Source organism: Triturus cristatus, chromosome 2_1 (genome assembly GCF_964204655.1).
Source record: "Triturus cristatus chromosome 2_1, aTriCri1.1, whole genome shotgun sequence".
In the NCBI taxonomy this organism is placed as follows: Eukaryota; Metazoa; Chordata; class Amphibia; order Caudata; family Salamandridae; genus Triturus; species Triturus cristatus.
In genome coordinates, this window is record NC_140581.1 from 1,002,071,327 (window position 1) to 1,002,085,249 (window position 13,923).

A 13,923-nucleotide genomic window follows, 5' to 3' on the forward strand; every position below is an offset into this window, starting at 1 on the left:
CACTGCCCACATCATGGATTTGAGGTTCCCATGAAAAGGGTGGCATATATGCAACTCCGGGGACCCTAACCCCTGCCGCTTCTGGGCCTGGGTGCACGCGTGGGGCCACACATAATGCCCCCCTGGAATTGCACCCCTGTTCCTGCATGGTGTGGCATGCACGACATGGTGCATGCCACACCATGCAGGGACATGCTGCAGGCGTCGTCATGGCAGCAGTCTGCTATTAAGTCTCTCCTATGAGCCTAACACAACTGCCGCCGTGAATTATTAAAATTTCTTAATTGTTGCAGCTGGCTAATTAGGTTATTAGATAGATAAAGTTTTCATTTAGTATTTGTTTTTTTTAAATCATTAATTTTTGTAACATTTTGATTAGAGTATTATGTAAAAAAATTGATTACAATTCTTTAATTTTAATATTGTATGTTCTAGTTTTTGAGACATTTAGTATTTTTTATTTTTTTATGTGGTATGTTTACATTTTTTAGTATCATTTCACTTTTTTGTGGGTTGTTGGGATTGTAGGGGAGTAGGGTGGGAAGGGTTTTTACGCTAACAAATGTAGATGTAATTATAATTGACAAATTACGTTTACTTTAGTAATTTATTTTTAATAAGGTAATTTTGTTATTTTGTTATTGGGTGTAGATAGAAATCCATTTAAAAACAAATATTTTATTTTAGTTTTAATATATTAATTTATTATTTTGTATGTTGACTTTAAAAAGAAATAAACATATATTCAATGTTTTAACATTCTCCTGACTGTTGCTCAGTTTGTAGTGGCAATATTAAATCTGGACCCTCCAACATCCAATGCTTTCCTACTATTATATAGGCTGGATTGGAAATAGTGCATCTCACCCCTCCAAAGTCCAACACTTTTGCTTATATTGGTGTGGGAATAATAAATCTAATCCCTTTAAAGTCAAACATTTTCCCTACTGTTGCTTAGGTTAGAGCAGGAATAGTAAATCTGGCCTCTCCAAAGTCGAATACTATCAATAAAGTTGCTTAAGTTGGAGTGGGAATAGAAAATGTAATATATTGAAAGTACAATGCTTTCTCTACTGTCCCTTAGATTGGAGTAGGACTAGTAAATCTGACCCATCCAAAGTCCAATGCTTTTCCTATTGTTGCTTAGATTAGCATGCGAATAGTACTTTTATGCTTCTAAAGTGGATCACTTTTTCTACACCTTTTTAAGTTGAAGTGGGAGTGGTATATTATATTCCTCCAAAGGTAACATTTTTAACTTTTTGGTTGTAATTGAAATGGTAATTTTTTCTCACTTTATGTTTTTGGTTTAATTTCTTTTTCAATGGAATTTGATTGTTTGATATATATTTAAAATGTTATGTGTTTATTACTTTGGATTTAAAATGTATTCATGTTTTCCTCTTTTCATGGGAGATCTATATTTTTTTTAAATTGCTGTAGTGTTTTATATTAGTGTTTTTTAATTATGGTTATGTTTTTATTTTATTTTTTGTTTTAATAGCCTCTTTGTGATTTTAAGTTACAGTTATTATAATGTAGTATCTATATTTTATTTTAAAGTTTTTTGAGAAATTAGTTTTAATAACATGTTTTGAAAAGTAATTATATTGTGTAACTAATTGTTTCAATTTTTAGTATAAATGTATATTATATATGTTTTGAATTTTTATGTTTTTAGTTATTAGAATGTTTTACTTTTTTTAAACAGATTTCAATGATATAGTGTTCATTATAAATGTATTTTTTAATTCAATTAATTTTAAAGTATTGTATTTTTTATATACATTACCCTTATTTTTATGTCATATGTTACATACATACACAGATTCTTTTTTAATTCAGTTACTTTTAAAAATATATACTTACCCATATCAACTAGATATTAAGTACCACAAAATTTTGTAGGCAATATGTTAGTAGTTTACATTGCAAGTATGCAACCTCCATATTTAGAAGCACAAAATCTTTGCAGCCGTATTTGTCCATCCCAATATTTATACATCAATATTATTTCATAGAAGCAGTGTTATGCAGGAGGGTCAGAGTTCTCTGATCATGCTTTGGCAATTAGGCACAGCTGCCAGGTGTACTGATGTCACAGAAAGATTTATTACAAACAATTGAAATGCTTTTCATACAACCCTCAGTAAGCTCATAGAAGTCAACATATGAACAGGCAGCTAAGAATTACGTACAGACGAATAGCTACATTTAGATGAACGTTTACTCTTGAGCAAAGGTCTGATCTCCAATACACCCAGAGGAAATTAAAAATGGAAGGATGACAGAACTACTCTTTTTTTGAATCCTTGACAGAACAAAGATTCCTATTTAGGTCTTTCCTAGAACAGAAATTATGGGCATTCGGGACTTGAATCATTGCAAATAAATGGCCTCATAAATAGTACTCAAACTGCTGAGTCATGGAGAGGCAAAGCGATCTCTCACCTGATTCGCTCACATCCACAATGGTTGGCAGCAGAGAAGTATTTATGTCACTCTCTTACTAGGTTAAGGTTCCGCTCCTGGCTTCAGCGAAATAGCCGGAACTCAAGCCATAATAAACTGCATACACATCAAAAGGTGCGATGCCAACTGAGACCTGCTCAGACACCTATTTTCTAAGTAGGTAGGACAGTTAACCAGGCAGCCATCTGGAGAGCCTGGTCCAATAAGTATGAATTCTAGGCATACCATGGTACAGCCTTGCTGGACAAGCAAGTTAAATCCAGGAACCCAAACAGAATTCTTCTAATGGTACATCTGTGTAGCTTATCATGTTCCTCCTAAGCAAAGCATAACCTACTCTGGAAGGACGGAAAAAATGTACTGTAGAGAAATGATGCAGAGAAAAAGAGGGAGAAGGGATGAGATGAGCACTGCTATTAGCAAAAGTCACAGAAGAAAAGGAGCCTAGAGAAGGACCTGGGTAATGGTAATAAGTTCCTCCAGACCTCCTGAGGAGAACCAGGGCTGGACATCCTTATATTAGAGGAGACAACGGTAGCAGCTTCAAGATTGGAGGTGGCACCTTATGAAATGTAACCAGAACAGGAGAAAGGGAGGAGCAATATCATGAAACTGACTACAAAGGTGGCCCAAAAGAGAGTAAGTGGCATGGGAAAAGGTGGGGGTCAGAGAGGGACTGAAAGTGGGTAAAGTGAATAATTCCCCACACAGCAAGGCCCAGAATGGCAATAGGGAGCTTCAATATAACAAAGAGACAACTGTCCCCAATTATCACCAGGAATATGGAGGGGGAGAAACTGCCCCTGAATGCTGAAAGTTCAGAAAGAAAAATACATAATTGAGTGACTACCCCAACTAGTAAAGCAGGTGGATGCTGCAATATGGAACTGCAGTGTGCCATATTAAAAGAGGACAGAGGCTGCCATGGCTGAATGATATGTAGATGAAGGTGACATAGTGGCAAGTGCCAAAAGAATTGTGCGGGAAATGGCTAAAATTGCAATACTTTACTTATGTTTGTTCACTGCACTGCAAAGTGAAAGAGAATGTTCCAGCACATTTGGGGATACAAGGACTTACCCTGGGGAATAAAATAGAAAACAGGTGCAACACACATACCTGACTTGAAGACACTGTATGCAATCATGACACATCATTTTAGAAGAGACGCCTTATTTAGAGTATGGTTCACAGAAGTATGTAGAAGACACGTTTTACAATAAGAGTAAGAGGAGCGATGGTTCAAGATAGGTGATGGTTCAAGAAGAGTGATGGATCAAATTCAAAATCTTGCAGGCTGTGACTTTGCCCTTTGGAGTAGCCCCTCCTCATTCATTGGGGGTAGCATGCAGGTTTGCATGGGGGCAATGAGATGTGGGGAAAGCCATGCAGGGACTCCAACTGAAACACACAATTTTTTAATTGCTGTAGAACCAAATGCCCTGGGGCTATGAGTGAGGTACATACCTAGACATATAGGTGTTTGTAGAGGAACCTAGTCATAAGCATCACCAGTTATCTGAAAATGTTATAGGAATATCCTGTGGGCTCATAGTGGGTAGAACTAGGTCCTGGCCAGCTCTAAGGCTTGCAGCTCTTAATTTCATTATTGGAGAACGCGATAAAGCGAAATACCAGTAGTCTTTATAACCGCATGAATGATGATTGGGAGAGCAAGGGAAGGAAACGTTTGGTTGGTTATCATCAAGTTATGGGCAGCCAATAGGTACAGCTGAGCAGCCGCGATGGTTTTTATAGAGGCACCTACAGTGAGCTGCGGAGAAAGTAGCTGAAAAGATGAAGCGGAAATTGCAGAAAGTAATGAAGAGTCCTAATGCACTGCTTACGACGCTTCCTTTATTTTTTCCTGAAGCCCCAAAACCAGAGGTAGCAAAGGCCTATGTCTGGAAAAGCAGCACCTCCTGGATACCCCTAAATGAAGCTTCTTCTGCATTCTCTTATACAGTAGTTTGCAAAAACCAGTCCTCCAAAGTAGTGGTCAAAGACCACACGCTATGTGCTCAGAAATCATTTTAAAGGATAAAATACATTCTTAGTCTTTTATTTTTTACTAAAGTAGGAATACTCTCTGCAATCTGAGTTTCAGTCCTTTCGTACCAAAATCCATCATTTCATTTGTTATGATTCGCTCACATGGCAATCATTCCAAGTGTGTTACTTGCACAGTACTTTAGCAGCAGAATTAGAGAGCAGGTAACCCTCACTGCTGGCAGTGGGAACAAAGTCATCAATATATGTAGTTCTAACTGATTCAAAAGAAAGATTCTGTATTTTGTTAGGTCATATCTGGTCTTCACACCAGCAACAATGAGCTTCTTCAAAATTCCCACCAGACCTCCTGTCAGTTCTCTTCCTTTAGAAGAAATGTGTCCGCAAAGGTAGAGGTAGACAGCAATTCCGAAATATTTTTGTGCCGGTCAACACACATACAGACTTTAAAATAACAAGTAAGCAAAAGGCAACTCCACAGTTCAGAGTTGTCAATTTCTAACTTCTAAACACACACAAGCACAGATCACCTTTTGTAAATCACGCTGAAATCCTAACAGAGCTGGTTTGTAAATTACTCACTGCTGTCCACTATCTGGCCCATCTCACAGTTAAACAAATTTACTCAATCAACACAGAAGAAAGCCATGCGTATACTATCAATTACACTACAGCAAATAAAAAGGCTAGGGTACATAAAAGACAATGAATAAAATATTAAACAGCACCTTATGCACCATGCACTGGCAAGGCCTTTATAATAGGGCAAAAAAGGATCGCCTCCATGCTAACGTAAATGATGCCACAAATTCAAAGAAAAATGCAATCCACAAGCCACCCATAAAGTGACCCACACTAATTCATGTCCCTCACCGGAATCTTTTCAAAACCTAATTTCCTTCATTAGAAAAAGAACACCTCTATAAGAGAACACATTGCACTACCCTCCTCCCCTGCTCTTTCTGGTTACATTTAAATGGATTTGCCAGACATCCTTCTACTGCAGTAAGTCACTGGCTCTGGAATTGAAAATCAGCAACAGTTTTAATCTTTTACCAAATTCTCTCCTCTAAATAATATCTACAACAGGACTGAAACTAAAGTCTAACTTCTCCTGCTTCCTTCATCACTAGCCTGATGGTTCCCCAATTTCTACCAGTTTAGTCAACCATAATCCCAAGCATACATCTTGTGAACAATCAATTACTGCCATATTCCAGGCCTAGTCTGTGTCTCAAAGGCTATGGGAAGAGTGTTTAGATTCAACTATCTACATATTATAAGACTAACAACTTGCTAAAGGCCTGATTACGACTTTGGCGTTAGAGTGCCAGGTCCGCCGCGTCGCCACACTTCCAAAGTTGTGGTTAAACCGCCTGCAAGATTAGGAGTTTCCTCCTTTCAGGTGGGCTGGTTTTTGACGTTCTCACGACGAAGCCTCTAAAAATGGGCACTACAATGGGAACGCCAAAAACTGTTCCTGCATGGCATAGACTGAAAAGTCCATGCTGTGCAGGAACTGGGGCGCATGCACACAGGGGGGCACATGTTGTGCCCTCTGTGTGCATCCCCATGTGGTGGATGCACAGGGGGCCCTGCAGGGTCCCCTTTGTTACCTCTCCGCCACAGCGTTTATGGTAGAGGAACCTCCATGACACCGTCGACGGAGAGAAAAATTGCAGCGGTCCCGCCAAGCCTATTGCGGCATCCTGACCACCGCAACACCACCAGGGAACAGCGGTCCCTGGCAGCTGTGGCGGGCTGTGGTGGTCCCACCACCCGAATCATAATTGAGAGGTCGGGAGACTGCCACCGCCGTGCCCCCACGAGTCTGGCGGGCCGTGGACCGTCAGACACGTAATCAGGGCTTAAGTGTTCTTCAGTTGGGATACCTCTGACCTGACACAAAACCCACATTATTAAACTTCAGAATGTAACTTTTCTTCACTTGTTACCAGGGTCAAATATCCGCTTTCATTCTTCTAGTCCTCTCAGCAATTGTGGATACCAATGACGCCGTTTTAGACTCACACAGCTTGCATACAGCAAACTTCACATTGTTAGGTGACTTAAACATGCCTCTTGAAGCTAAAGCCTGAACACATGCAGTCAGCTTCATACAGGACCTCTCAATAATACAGTTCTCTCAATTGGTTACCTCACCCACACACAACAAAGGTCATTTGCTTGATCCAATGTATACAAATTTTCCAAACAAGACAATGAAAGCCCTCTTTCCTGTCTGTTGGTCAGATCATTTTATTATCCCTTCCAATGTCAGGAAATAAAGCCCCCATAGGGTTGCAATCTAGGATTACCTGCCAGTGGTCTAAACTGGTCATAATAAACTCGAAAACAGCTTTACACAATTCAGTACCCAAATTATCTGGAGATGTCTCCTCATATATTCAGCATTCAAAGAATGGGTAAATGTTGACGTAGATGACTTAATCCCTCTAAAATCCAGCAAGAACCCCTTCAGCGGATACAAGCCCAGTGGTTTTCGACAAAATTAATGGAATTAAATATAGAATGTAAAAGAAGTGAAAGGAAGTGGAGGGTAAGCTACGATGACACCTGTAAACTTATCTACAAAAAATACGTTGGAAAAGTATCAACATGCCATCAGGAAGACCGGATGGATCATTTAGCGGACAGGATTGATAATTCCTTTAAATCCTTGAAAGAACTTTATAATATAATTAATTCCTTTTTAAAACCCGTCACCTCAGGAGCAGGCCCTCCTTCCTCAGAGGTCCGCTGTGAGCTATTAGCCAATAATTTCCTTGGGAAAGCAAGGCACATTTACGAAGCGCTTGAACGATCATCACACCACAAAAATAGGACCAACGAGAACACCATAGCTGACAGCACAAATGTTGATCTTTCCAGTTCCCCACAGATTAGAAAGGAGGAAATTGTAACTACATCAAAAATGGTAAAATGGGCTCCCCACTTGACCCTGCACCCCTAGATGTTCTCCTGAAAGGGGAGATGTCATTCTCTCAGCACTTACTGACATCTACAACTCATCCTTGGATAGCTGTAGTGTGTCAGATGCATGGAACCACGCTATCATCAGAGGCTTATTAAAGAAATCTTCTTTGCATCCTGAGCTGGTAAAATATTATAGGCCTATCTCCCTCATTGCACGAGTCAGTCAAATTCTGGGAAAATCAATAAATAGCCATTTCTCAGTATGTCTGCAATCCAAAATTATACTACAACCTACTTAAAAGGGGTTTCGACCAGGTTGTAGCACTGAAACAGCACTCCTGGGTGCCATGGAGGAGCTTAAAAAAGTCCTCAACCAAGGTGGATCAGCTGCGCTCATTCTACTCGACTTGAGTGCAGCATTTGACGTGGTCTCCTACTCTACTCTGAAGACTGGAAGAGGTCGATACCATAGGAAGCGCATTAAAGTGGCACTCTTCTTTTTTAAGCAATAGAAGTTTTCATGTCAGTGAGGGGGCATTTCTTTCTACGACAACCACTTAAAATGTGGGGTGCCCCAGGGCCCCACACTTTTCAATCAGTACATCCGTCCTTTGTCTGATATCACCTCCTCCCTAGGCTTCACTATAGTGTCTTATGCAGACAACAGACAGATCATTGTCTCCATCACGCTCAGCACAGGTTCCATCCCACAAAAATTAAACTCCTGTTTCAAGCAGGTCATCAACTGGATGGCAGTCAGCTGTCTTAAGTTAAACGGTGACAAAACAGAGGTTTTGGTGGTTGGCAACAACCCGTCGCTTTGGGACCAACTAAGCTGGCCCTCTTTCCTGGAAGACCGTCCATCTCCCAAGCCAGATGTGAAAAGTCTGGGTGTCACACTGGACAATAAACTTACAATGGCTATCCAAGCAAAGAGGCTGGCATCCAGCTGCTTTGGACTCGTAAGAGCTCTTGGAAGGCACTTATATGGCTACTAATTGCATTTAAATTAAAAAGGTTTAATACTATATTGCCTTGACTACGGGAACTCTCACAATCTGGGTAGTCTGCTCTCTGTTACTAAAAAACTTCAGGTTATACAGAGCGTTGTGCCTCGAACACTATTGGGCATCCTCAAATTTCATTCAGAATCCCTGGCTCTTGCCGCCTTCACTAGCTGCCGATAAGCAAGATGATTTATTTTAAAGCACTCTGCATAGCTCACCATGCAAGGCACAAAATAGGTCCCCGCATCCTTCATCATCTGATCAGTCCATATCATGCCAACAGAGAGGTAAGATCATGTAACCTGAGTCTTCTTTTTATTCCCAGAGTAAAAAGGGACAGATGTGCGGGCCGCTCTTTTGCCTATTTTGCACCCCAAACCCTGATATGCTTTACTGCTAACCCTGAGAAGGAACGACAATCTACTCAGCTTTGGGAAACAACTCAAAATGCATCTGTTTGTTTAAGCTCTTTGTATTCAAGTCAACTAGACTCCAGCACTGGGAAGCTCATCCAGTTAGCCATGCACTTAACAAATCCTTTGAATTGAATGATCGCTGGTCATGCATGCTGGAGGCCCAACCAGACCCTACCATCAGTTGTTTCTAATGTATACATGGTTCAGCTTGACCATGTCTTGGATGTTCATAATTTCAGCCATAACCTGAATATGGATAAGCACTGGTAGAAGCAGGATTTCTTCACCTCTAATTATGGAAAATTAATCTTATGAAAGCTGCGGAAATTTCCAATCTTCATCCATTGTGAAATTGAACTCACATGGCCCATCTCTAGATTTCCTGGAGCAGGATGTTCCACAGGCATGAAATCCTTTAGGAGAGAAATCCTGAGGCTGAAACTCCTCCGTGCTCAGGTGGGGGCAGAGGGGTACAAAGTACGCAAGAGCTTGAGGACAGGGGAGGAGAAGCAGCCCGAAGCATGGGACTGCTCTTGGCACGAGTGGCCATGAAGGCGTACAGCTCCCAGGTGGTGGGACAACTGCAGGAAATAGAACGTGTGATGTAATACGATGCAGCAAATGAGCCAGTTCCGGGATTTAGGACTTTTCCTGTGGGATGTGGCTGCCCTGAGTGCAATGAGAATAGGTTCCAATTCAGCAAAGTGGTGGTAAACTGCCTGCTTTCTTTTTTTGTACCCTGCAAAGCCGACGCAGCTTGCAAAAAATAATATTAATGCAGCCATATGTCCCAACTTTGCATGTTTGCACCCAATCTACCTGGGTTAACAGCTGAAAGGAAATCCAGTACTGTTTAATGTTCAATTGGCTCTACTTCTACCATTAGAAAATGCTTCATGTGACCAGATTCAATAAACCTACACCCACACAAAAGGTACACAGGTGACAAAGACATCTAGCTCACACCTCAAGTCAATGCAGTCATCAAACACACTCTCCATTACCTATGTGACCTACAATGTACTCTCTGGGACTGATTCACAAAGGTAAACTTACACTTTAGTTTGCTATTCACAAAGGGATTTACGAGTAGTATCTTTAACCCCTTCCCCGCTCATGACGGAACCGTTCCGTCATGAGCCACGGTTGCCGTGTGCTCATGACGGAACGGTTCCGTCATGACACGACCGTTGGCGGCCGCTCCGCCTACGCGGCGCTGTTTCCCCGCCTGTGCGGGGGGACAACGCAAATGGGCGGAGTCATGACGGAACCGTTCCGTCATGAGCACAGCTCAACCGTGGCTCATGACGGAGCGGCTCCGTCATGAGCACAGGCCCACCGCGCTGCCCCCTTGCCCCTCCCAGCGCTGCAGCGGAATGTCCGCAGCAGCGAAGGGGTTAAGAGTGTAGAGTCTCTGCACAGAAAAAAGACCTATTTTGTACCTTTGTGAATCAGGCCCTTTCTTTTGCACCAACCCCCCAAACAGACACACAACAAAAAACTGTATTCATGCAGTAGTCCCCTTCCAATTGTACTATTTCAGTGTCATAAATACAGGTCCTCAAGAAGAAGTATCTTTCCACCTTCCGAACCCAGAAACCTGCATTCCAATTTATAATAAAATTGAAATACCACCACTATACCACTCCAGCCCTTGCACGCCTTTGACTTCCTGCCAAGGAGAGGTTGAACTACAAAACACAAAGCCTAGAAAATATGTTGCAGCATGGCCACTCACTTAAATATCTAAGATCTTCCAGCTATATCAATTCTTTGGGCCCAAGGTTAGCCTTCCAAAACTTTTGTGCACCAAAACCAACCAGTCAGTGAGAAATTATTTGGGGGAGGGATCTCTAGACTTCTCTAATTCCAGTGAGGCCTGAAAACCAATGGCTTCTTTTTAGATTTTTGACATTGAGACAACTATATTTCCTGTCTCCTCAGGATCAGTATGCACATTTGTCAGATGTGCAAGACTGGCTAATCAGCACACCCACAGAGCAGCAACTGTTACTGGTCTAACAAGGGTCCTAATTTAAGGCTTTTGCATTAAATAAACTATGGTCCTTTGCAGCGTTGCTATTGTCCTAAGGCACACTGGTCCCAAACAAGGACGATAGAAGCAAGGAGAGATGAATGTAGACTCAGAATCAGAACTATATTTCAAGCTGTGCAGCTGGACAGGATTGATTTAATATATAAAATATTTACAGAAAATAAAATGGGACACAATTCTGCAACCAACTAAGTATACATAAAACAAAAACATATTTATGTGTCTAAAACTCGTCAATACCCAAGGTCCATGACCATTCTAATAGGGCTCCCTTGTTTTTTATAACACATTGTCCTAGGGCACATCAGCTTCCTCGTCTTCCTCCAAGATGCTTTCTAAAGGATATTCTCTAACCTCTACTTTCAGTAGTGTACCAATCTAGAACGCTGAGCCAGCTACCAGATGTGCAACGTATGTAACAAATTCAAATGAACTATACAAAGTCAAGACAGATGTCTACCAACAGACCTAAAACACATGCCACACTCTACACAATGTACACCTACACATAAACTCTTCTTCACATTAGACAAAAGTTCAATGGTTGTCAATAGGGACTGTGCAGCCCCACCACACAGAGGCAGACACACAAATACCGCAATCATCATTAAAATGCCCCCTCATCACACGCTTATAGGAACACTTATTGAATTCACTTTAATTCGATGTCATACATTTTTACTACTCTTTTTAGCAGAATTCTTGTTGCATTTTCTGTTTCTCTATTGGCCCAAGTTGTTTTACATTTTGTCACACTGAGCTTTTGCTACTTTCTGTTCCACCTCTTGTGTCACTTCTTTTAATGTGCACCTGCTTTATATGGCACACACATCCACACATCCATTCATTTGATCCGGCATTCCACCTATTCTTGATGCACTGCACATTCTTGGCATCTGATCCTAGGACACAGCTGCTTGCAACTATTATATACTACAACCGGAGTGACTGATCTGTCTGGTTTCCAGTCATCTATATTCACCAGAGATAGAATCGACCGCTTATTCTGAGACGAACTTGCTATCGCCCTGAAGAAGTCCATTATATTGGACAAAATGCGTTGGCTGGTCTACCTGTTACTTTACTTGTTTTTCCAATAAAAAAGAGATCTTGAAGAGCAAACTTTGGACACAGACTTCGTAATTGTTATATTATTGATGTGTTGGTGCACCGACGGCTCTTTATGTTGAAAAAAATACAATCAGGTTTGTTATTTATCCAGTATGATAAATAGCCCCATTATTAGTTTGTGGGGAATAACATGCAGGTTTTGGTGTTTAGTACACCAAAATACACATGAAACGGTAAATACCATATGCTTTTCCCCCATTTAATTTCGGCAGGGTTGACTTGCCGACATGTAACAAAGGTTGAGGTATTTCACTCATCTGATAATTATCGTACGCGTTAAATACACAATCAACTTGTAATTCCAACCTGTAAGCTTACTCATGGGTCAGAAGACACAGATCAACTCAAAATGAGGCCCTCAGTATATATTTAATATCACCAACGGTCTCAGATGTAGGTGGACAACACTCAAAGACGTCTCTTAAACTATGATCAAAAATTGCCTAAACCTTATGTACGACTAAATGATTTGAATAATACAAAACATAAACTCAGGACTGGTAGGTGCAAAGCATAGAATAGTTGCATTTTATCTGCCCGTGACTATTGGCAATGTTCTGGCCCAAGTACACAAAGTTAGAAATCTGAGAATAATCTTTGACTCAAGTAAATGTAGTATTTGTAAGGGACTAGCTACAACCGTACTCCAAACATAGCAACAAATAAGTGAATGATTCCATTTTTGTAATGTGATTCACACAGGTTGCCTTGTAGACCAATTACAGTGAGTGAAGACTCTGGGCAAGGTATCTGGCCTCACATGGAAGATATTCAATCACAATACACCCACCTTCTCTTACTGAGCCAAGATGTTATGTAAAGTATTCCACACTATTTATAGTACGGCCATATCCACTCTGAGTATGGGACAAAATACTTTGTAACTACCTAAATCTATCCATAATAGCTCTTCAAGGAAATTCTGAAAAACAAAACGTTTAAATCAACCCTGTGATTGAAGACTGAGGTCCTGATTTATAAAGGTAAATGTACACTTTTGTGTGAGTTTACGATTGTTTGGTATTCACAAAGAGATTTAGGAGGAGTTTCTTTACAGGTGTGGAGTCTCAGCGCATAAAAAGATAGGACAGTCATATTTGTTTATGTGCAGAAACTCCGCACTCATAAAGATACTCCTCGTAAATCCCTTTGTGAATACCAAACAATGGTAAACTTACTGACGCAAAAGTGTAAGTTTACCGTTGTGACTCAGGCCTTGAGAGTATGAGCCAGTAACTCATGGAATCCAGGTACCTAGGTCACACAATGTACAGCGCCTTTCATACAGCACCATTTACTGTATTGCACTCACTACCATCTAGTCTTCCTAGAAATACAGCACTGCCATTACTGATACAATCATTTGAAGATTATATTTTAAAGCTTTACCTTACATTCCAGACATTTTTGATAATGTGGATCACCACCAAATATATCAACTTCAGAATATACAATTGTGCATATAGCAAAACACCCTGAAGTGGATGAAAGCAGACATGATTTTCTGGAAAAAGCTCTAATTCAAAAAGATATATTTTAAAGGCACATGTACCTGTATTTCTTTCAAATCTTTGTCGTGGAGGTTCTGAAGTGGGTCAATGAAGTTTTGCTTCACATCAATGTCCAAAGAATCTTTGATGTCTGAAAGTTCTCTCATGGCTTCTCCAACATCCAGGAGAGCTGGTCCTAAAACAAAAACATGGGCATTACAAATAAAGCTCACCTAGTTTATTTGTTATTCATTATGTTACACTGTGGCACATAGATAATACCAATATATGTGCTGTAACATTTATGTATGCATGTATGTATATGGTACTTCTACAGTGCAAACCTAGCCTAAAGGCAGTGGAGACACATGGCCAAAGACAAGCACAAAGTCGGCATGTAAGTG

At 40.6% G+C, this 13,923-nt stretch overlaps 1 protein-coding gene across 4 annotated transcripts in view; it reads right to left on the reverse strand.

Moving 5' to 3' along the window:
* The window catches only part of SH3GL2 (SH3 domain containing GRB2 like 2, endophilin A1), a 582,274-nt gene that overhangs the window by 35,029 nt on the left and 533,322 nt on the right, over positions 1-13,923 (reverse strand). For all 4 annotated transcript variants that reach the window (XM_085634744.1, XM_085634763.1, XM_085634770.1 and 1 more), the window contains one exon: positions 13,582-13,715. In XM_085634744.1, coding sequence (XP_085490870.1) covers positions 13,582-13,715 — 134 coding nt within the window. The remainder of the gene's footprint in view (positions 1-13,581; positions 13,716-13,923) is intronic.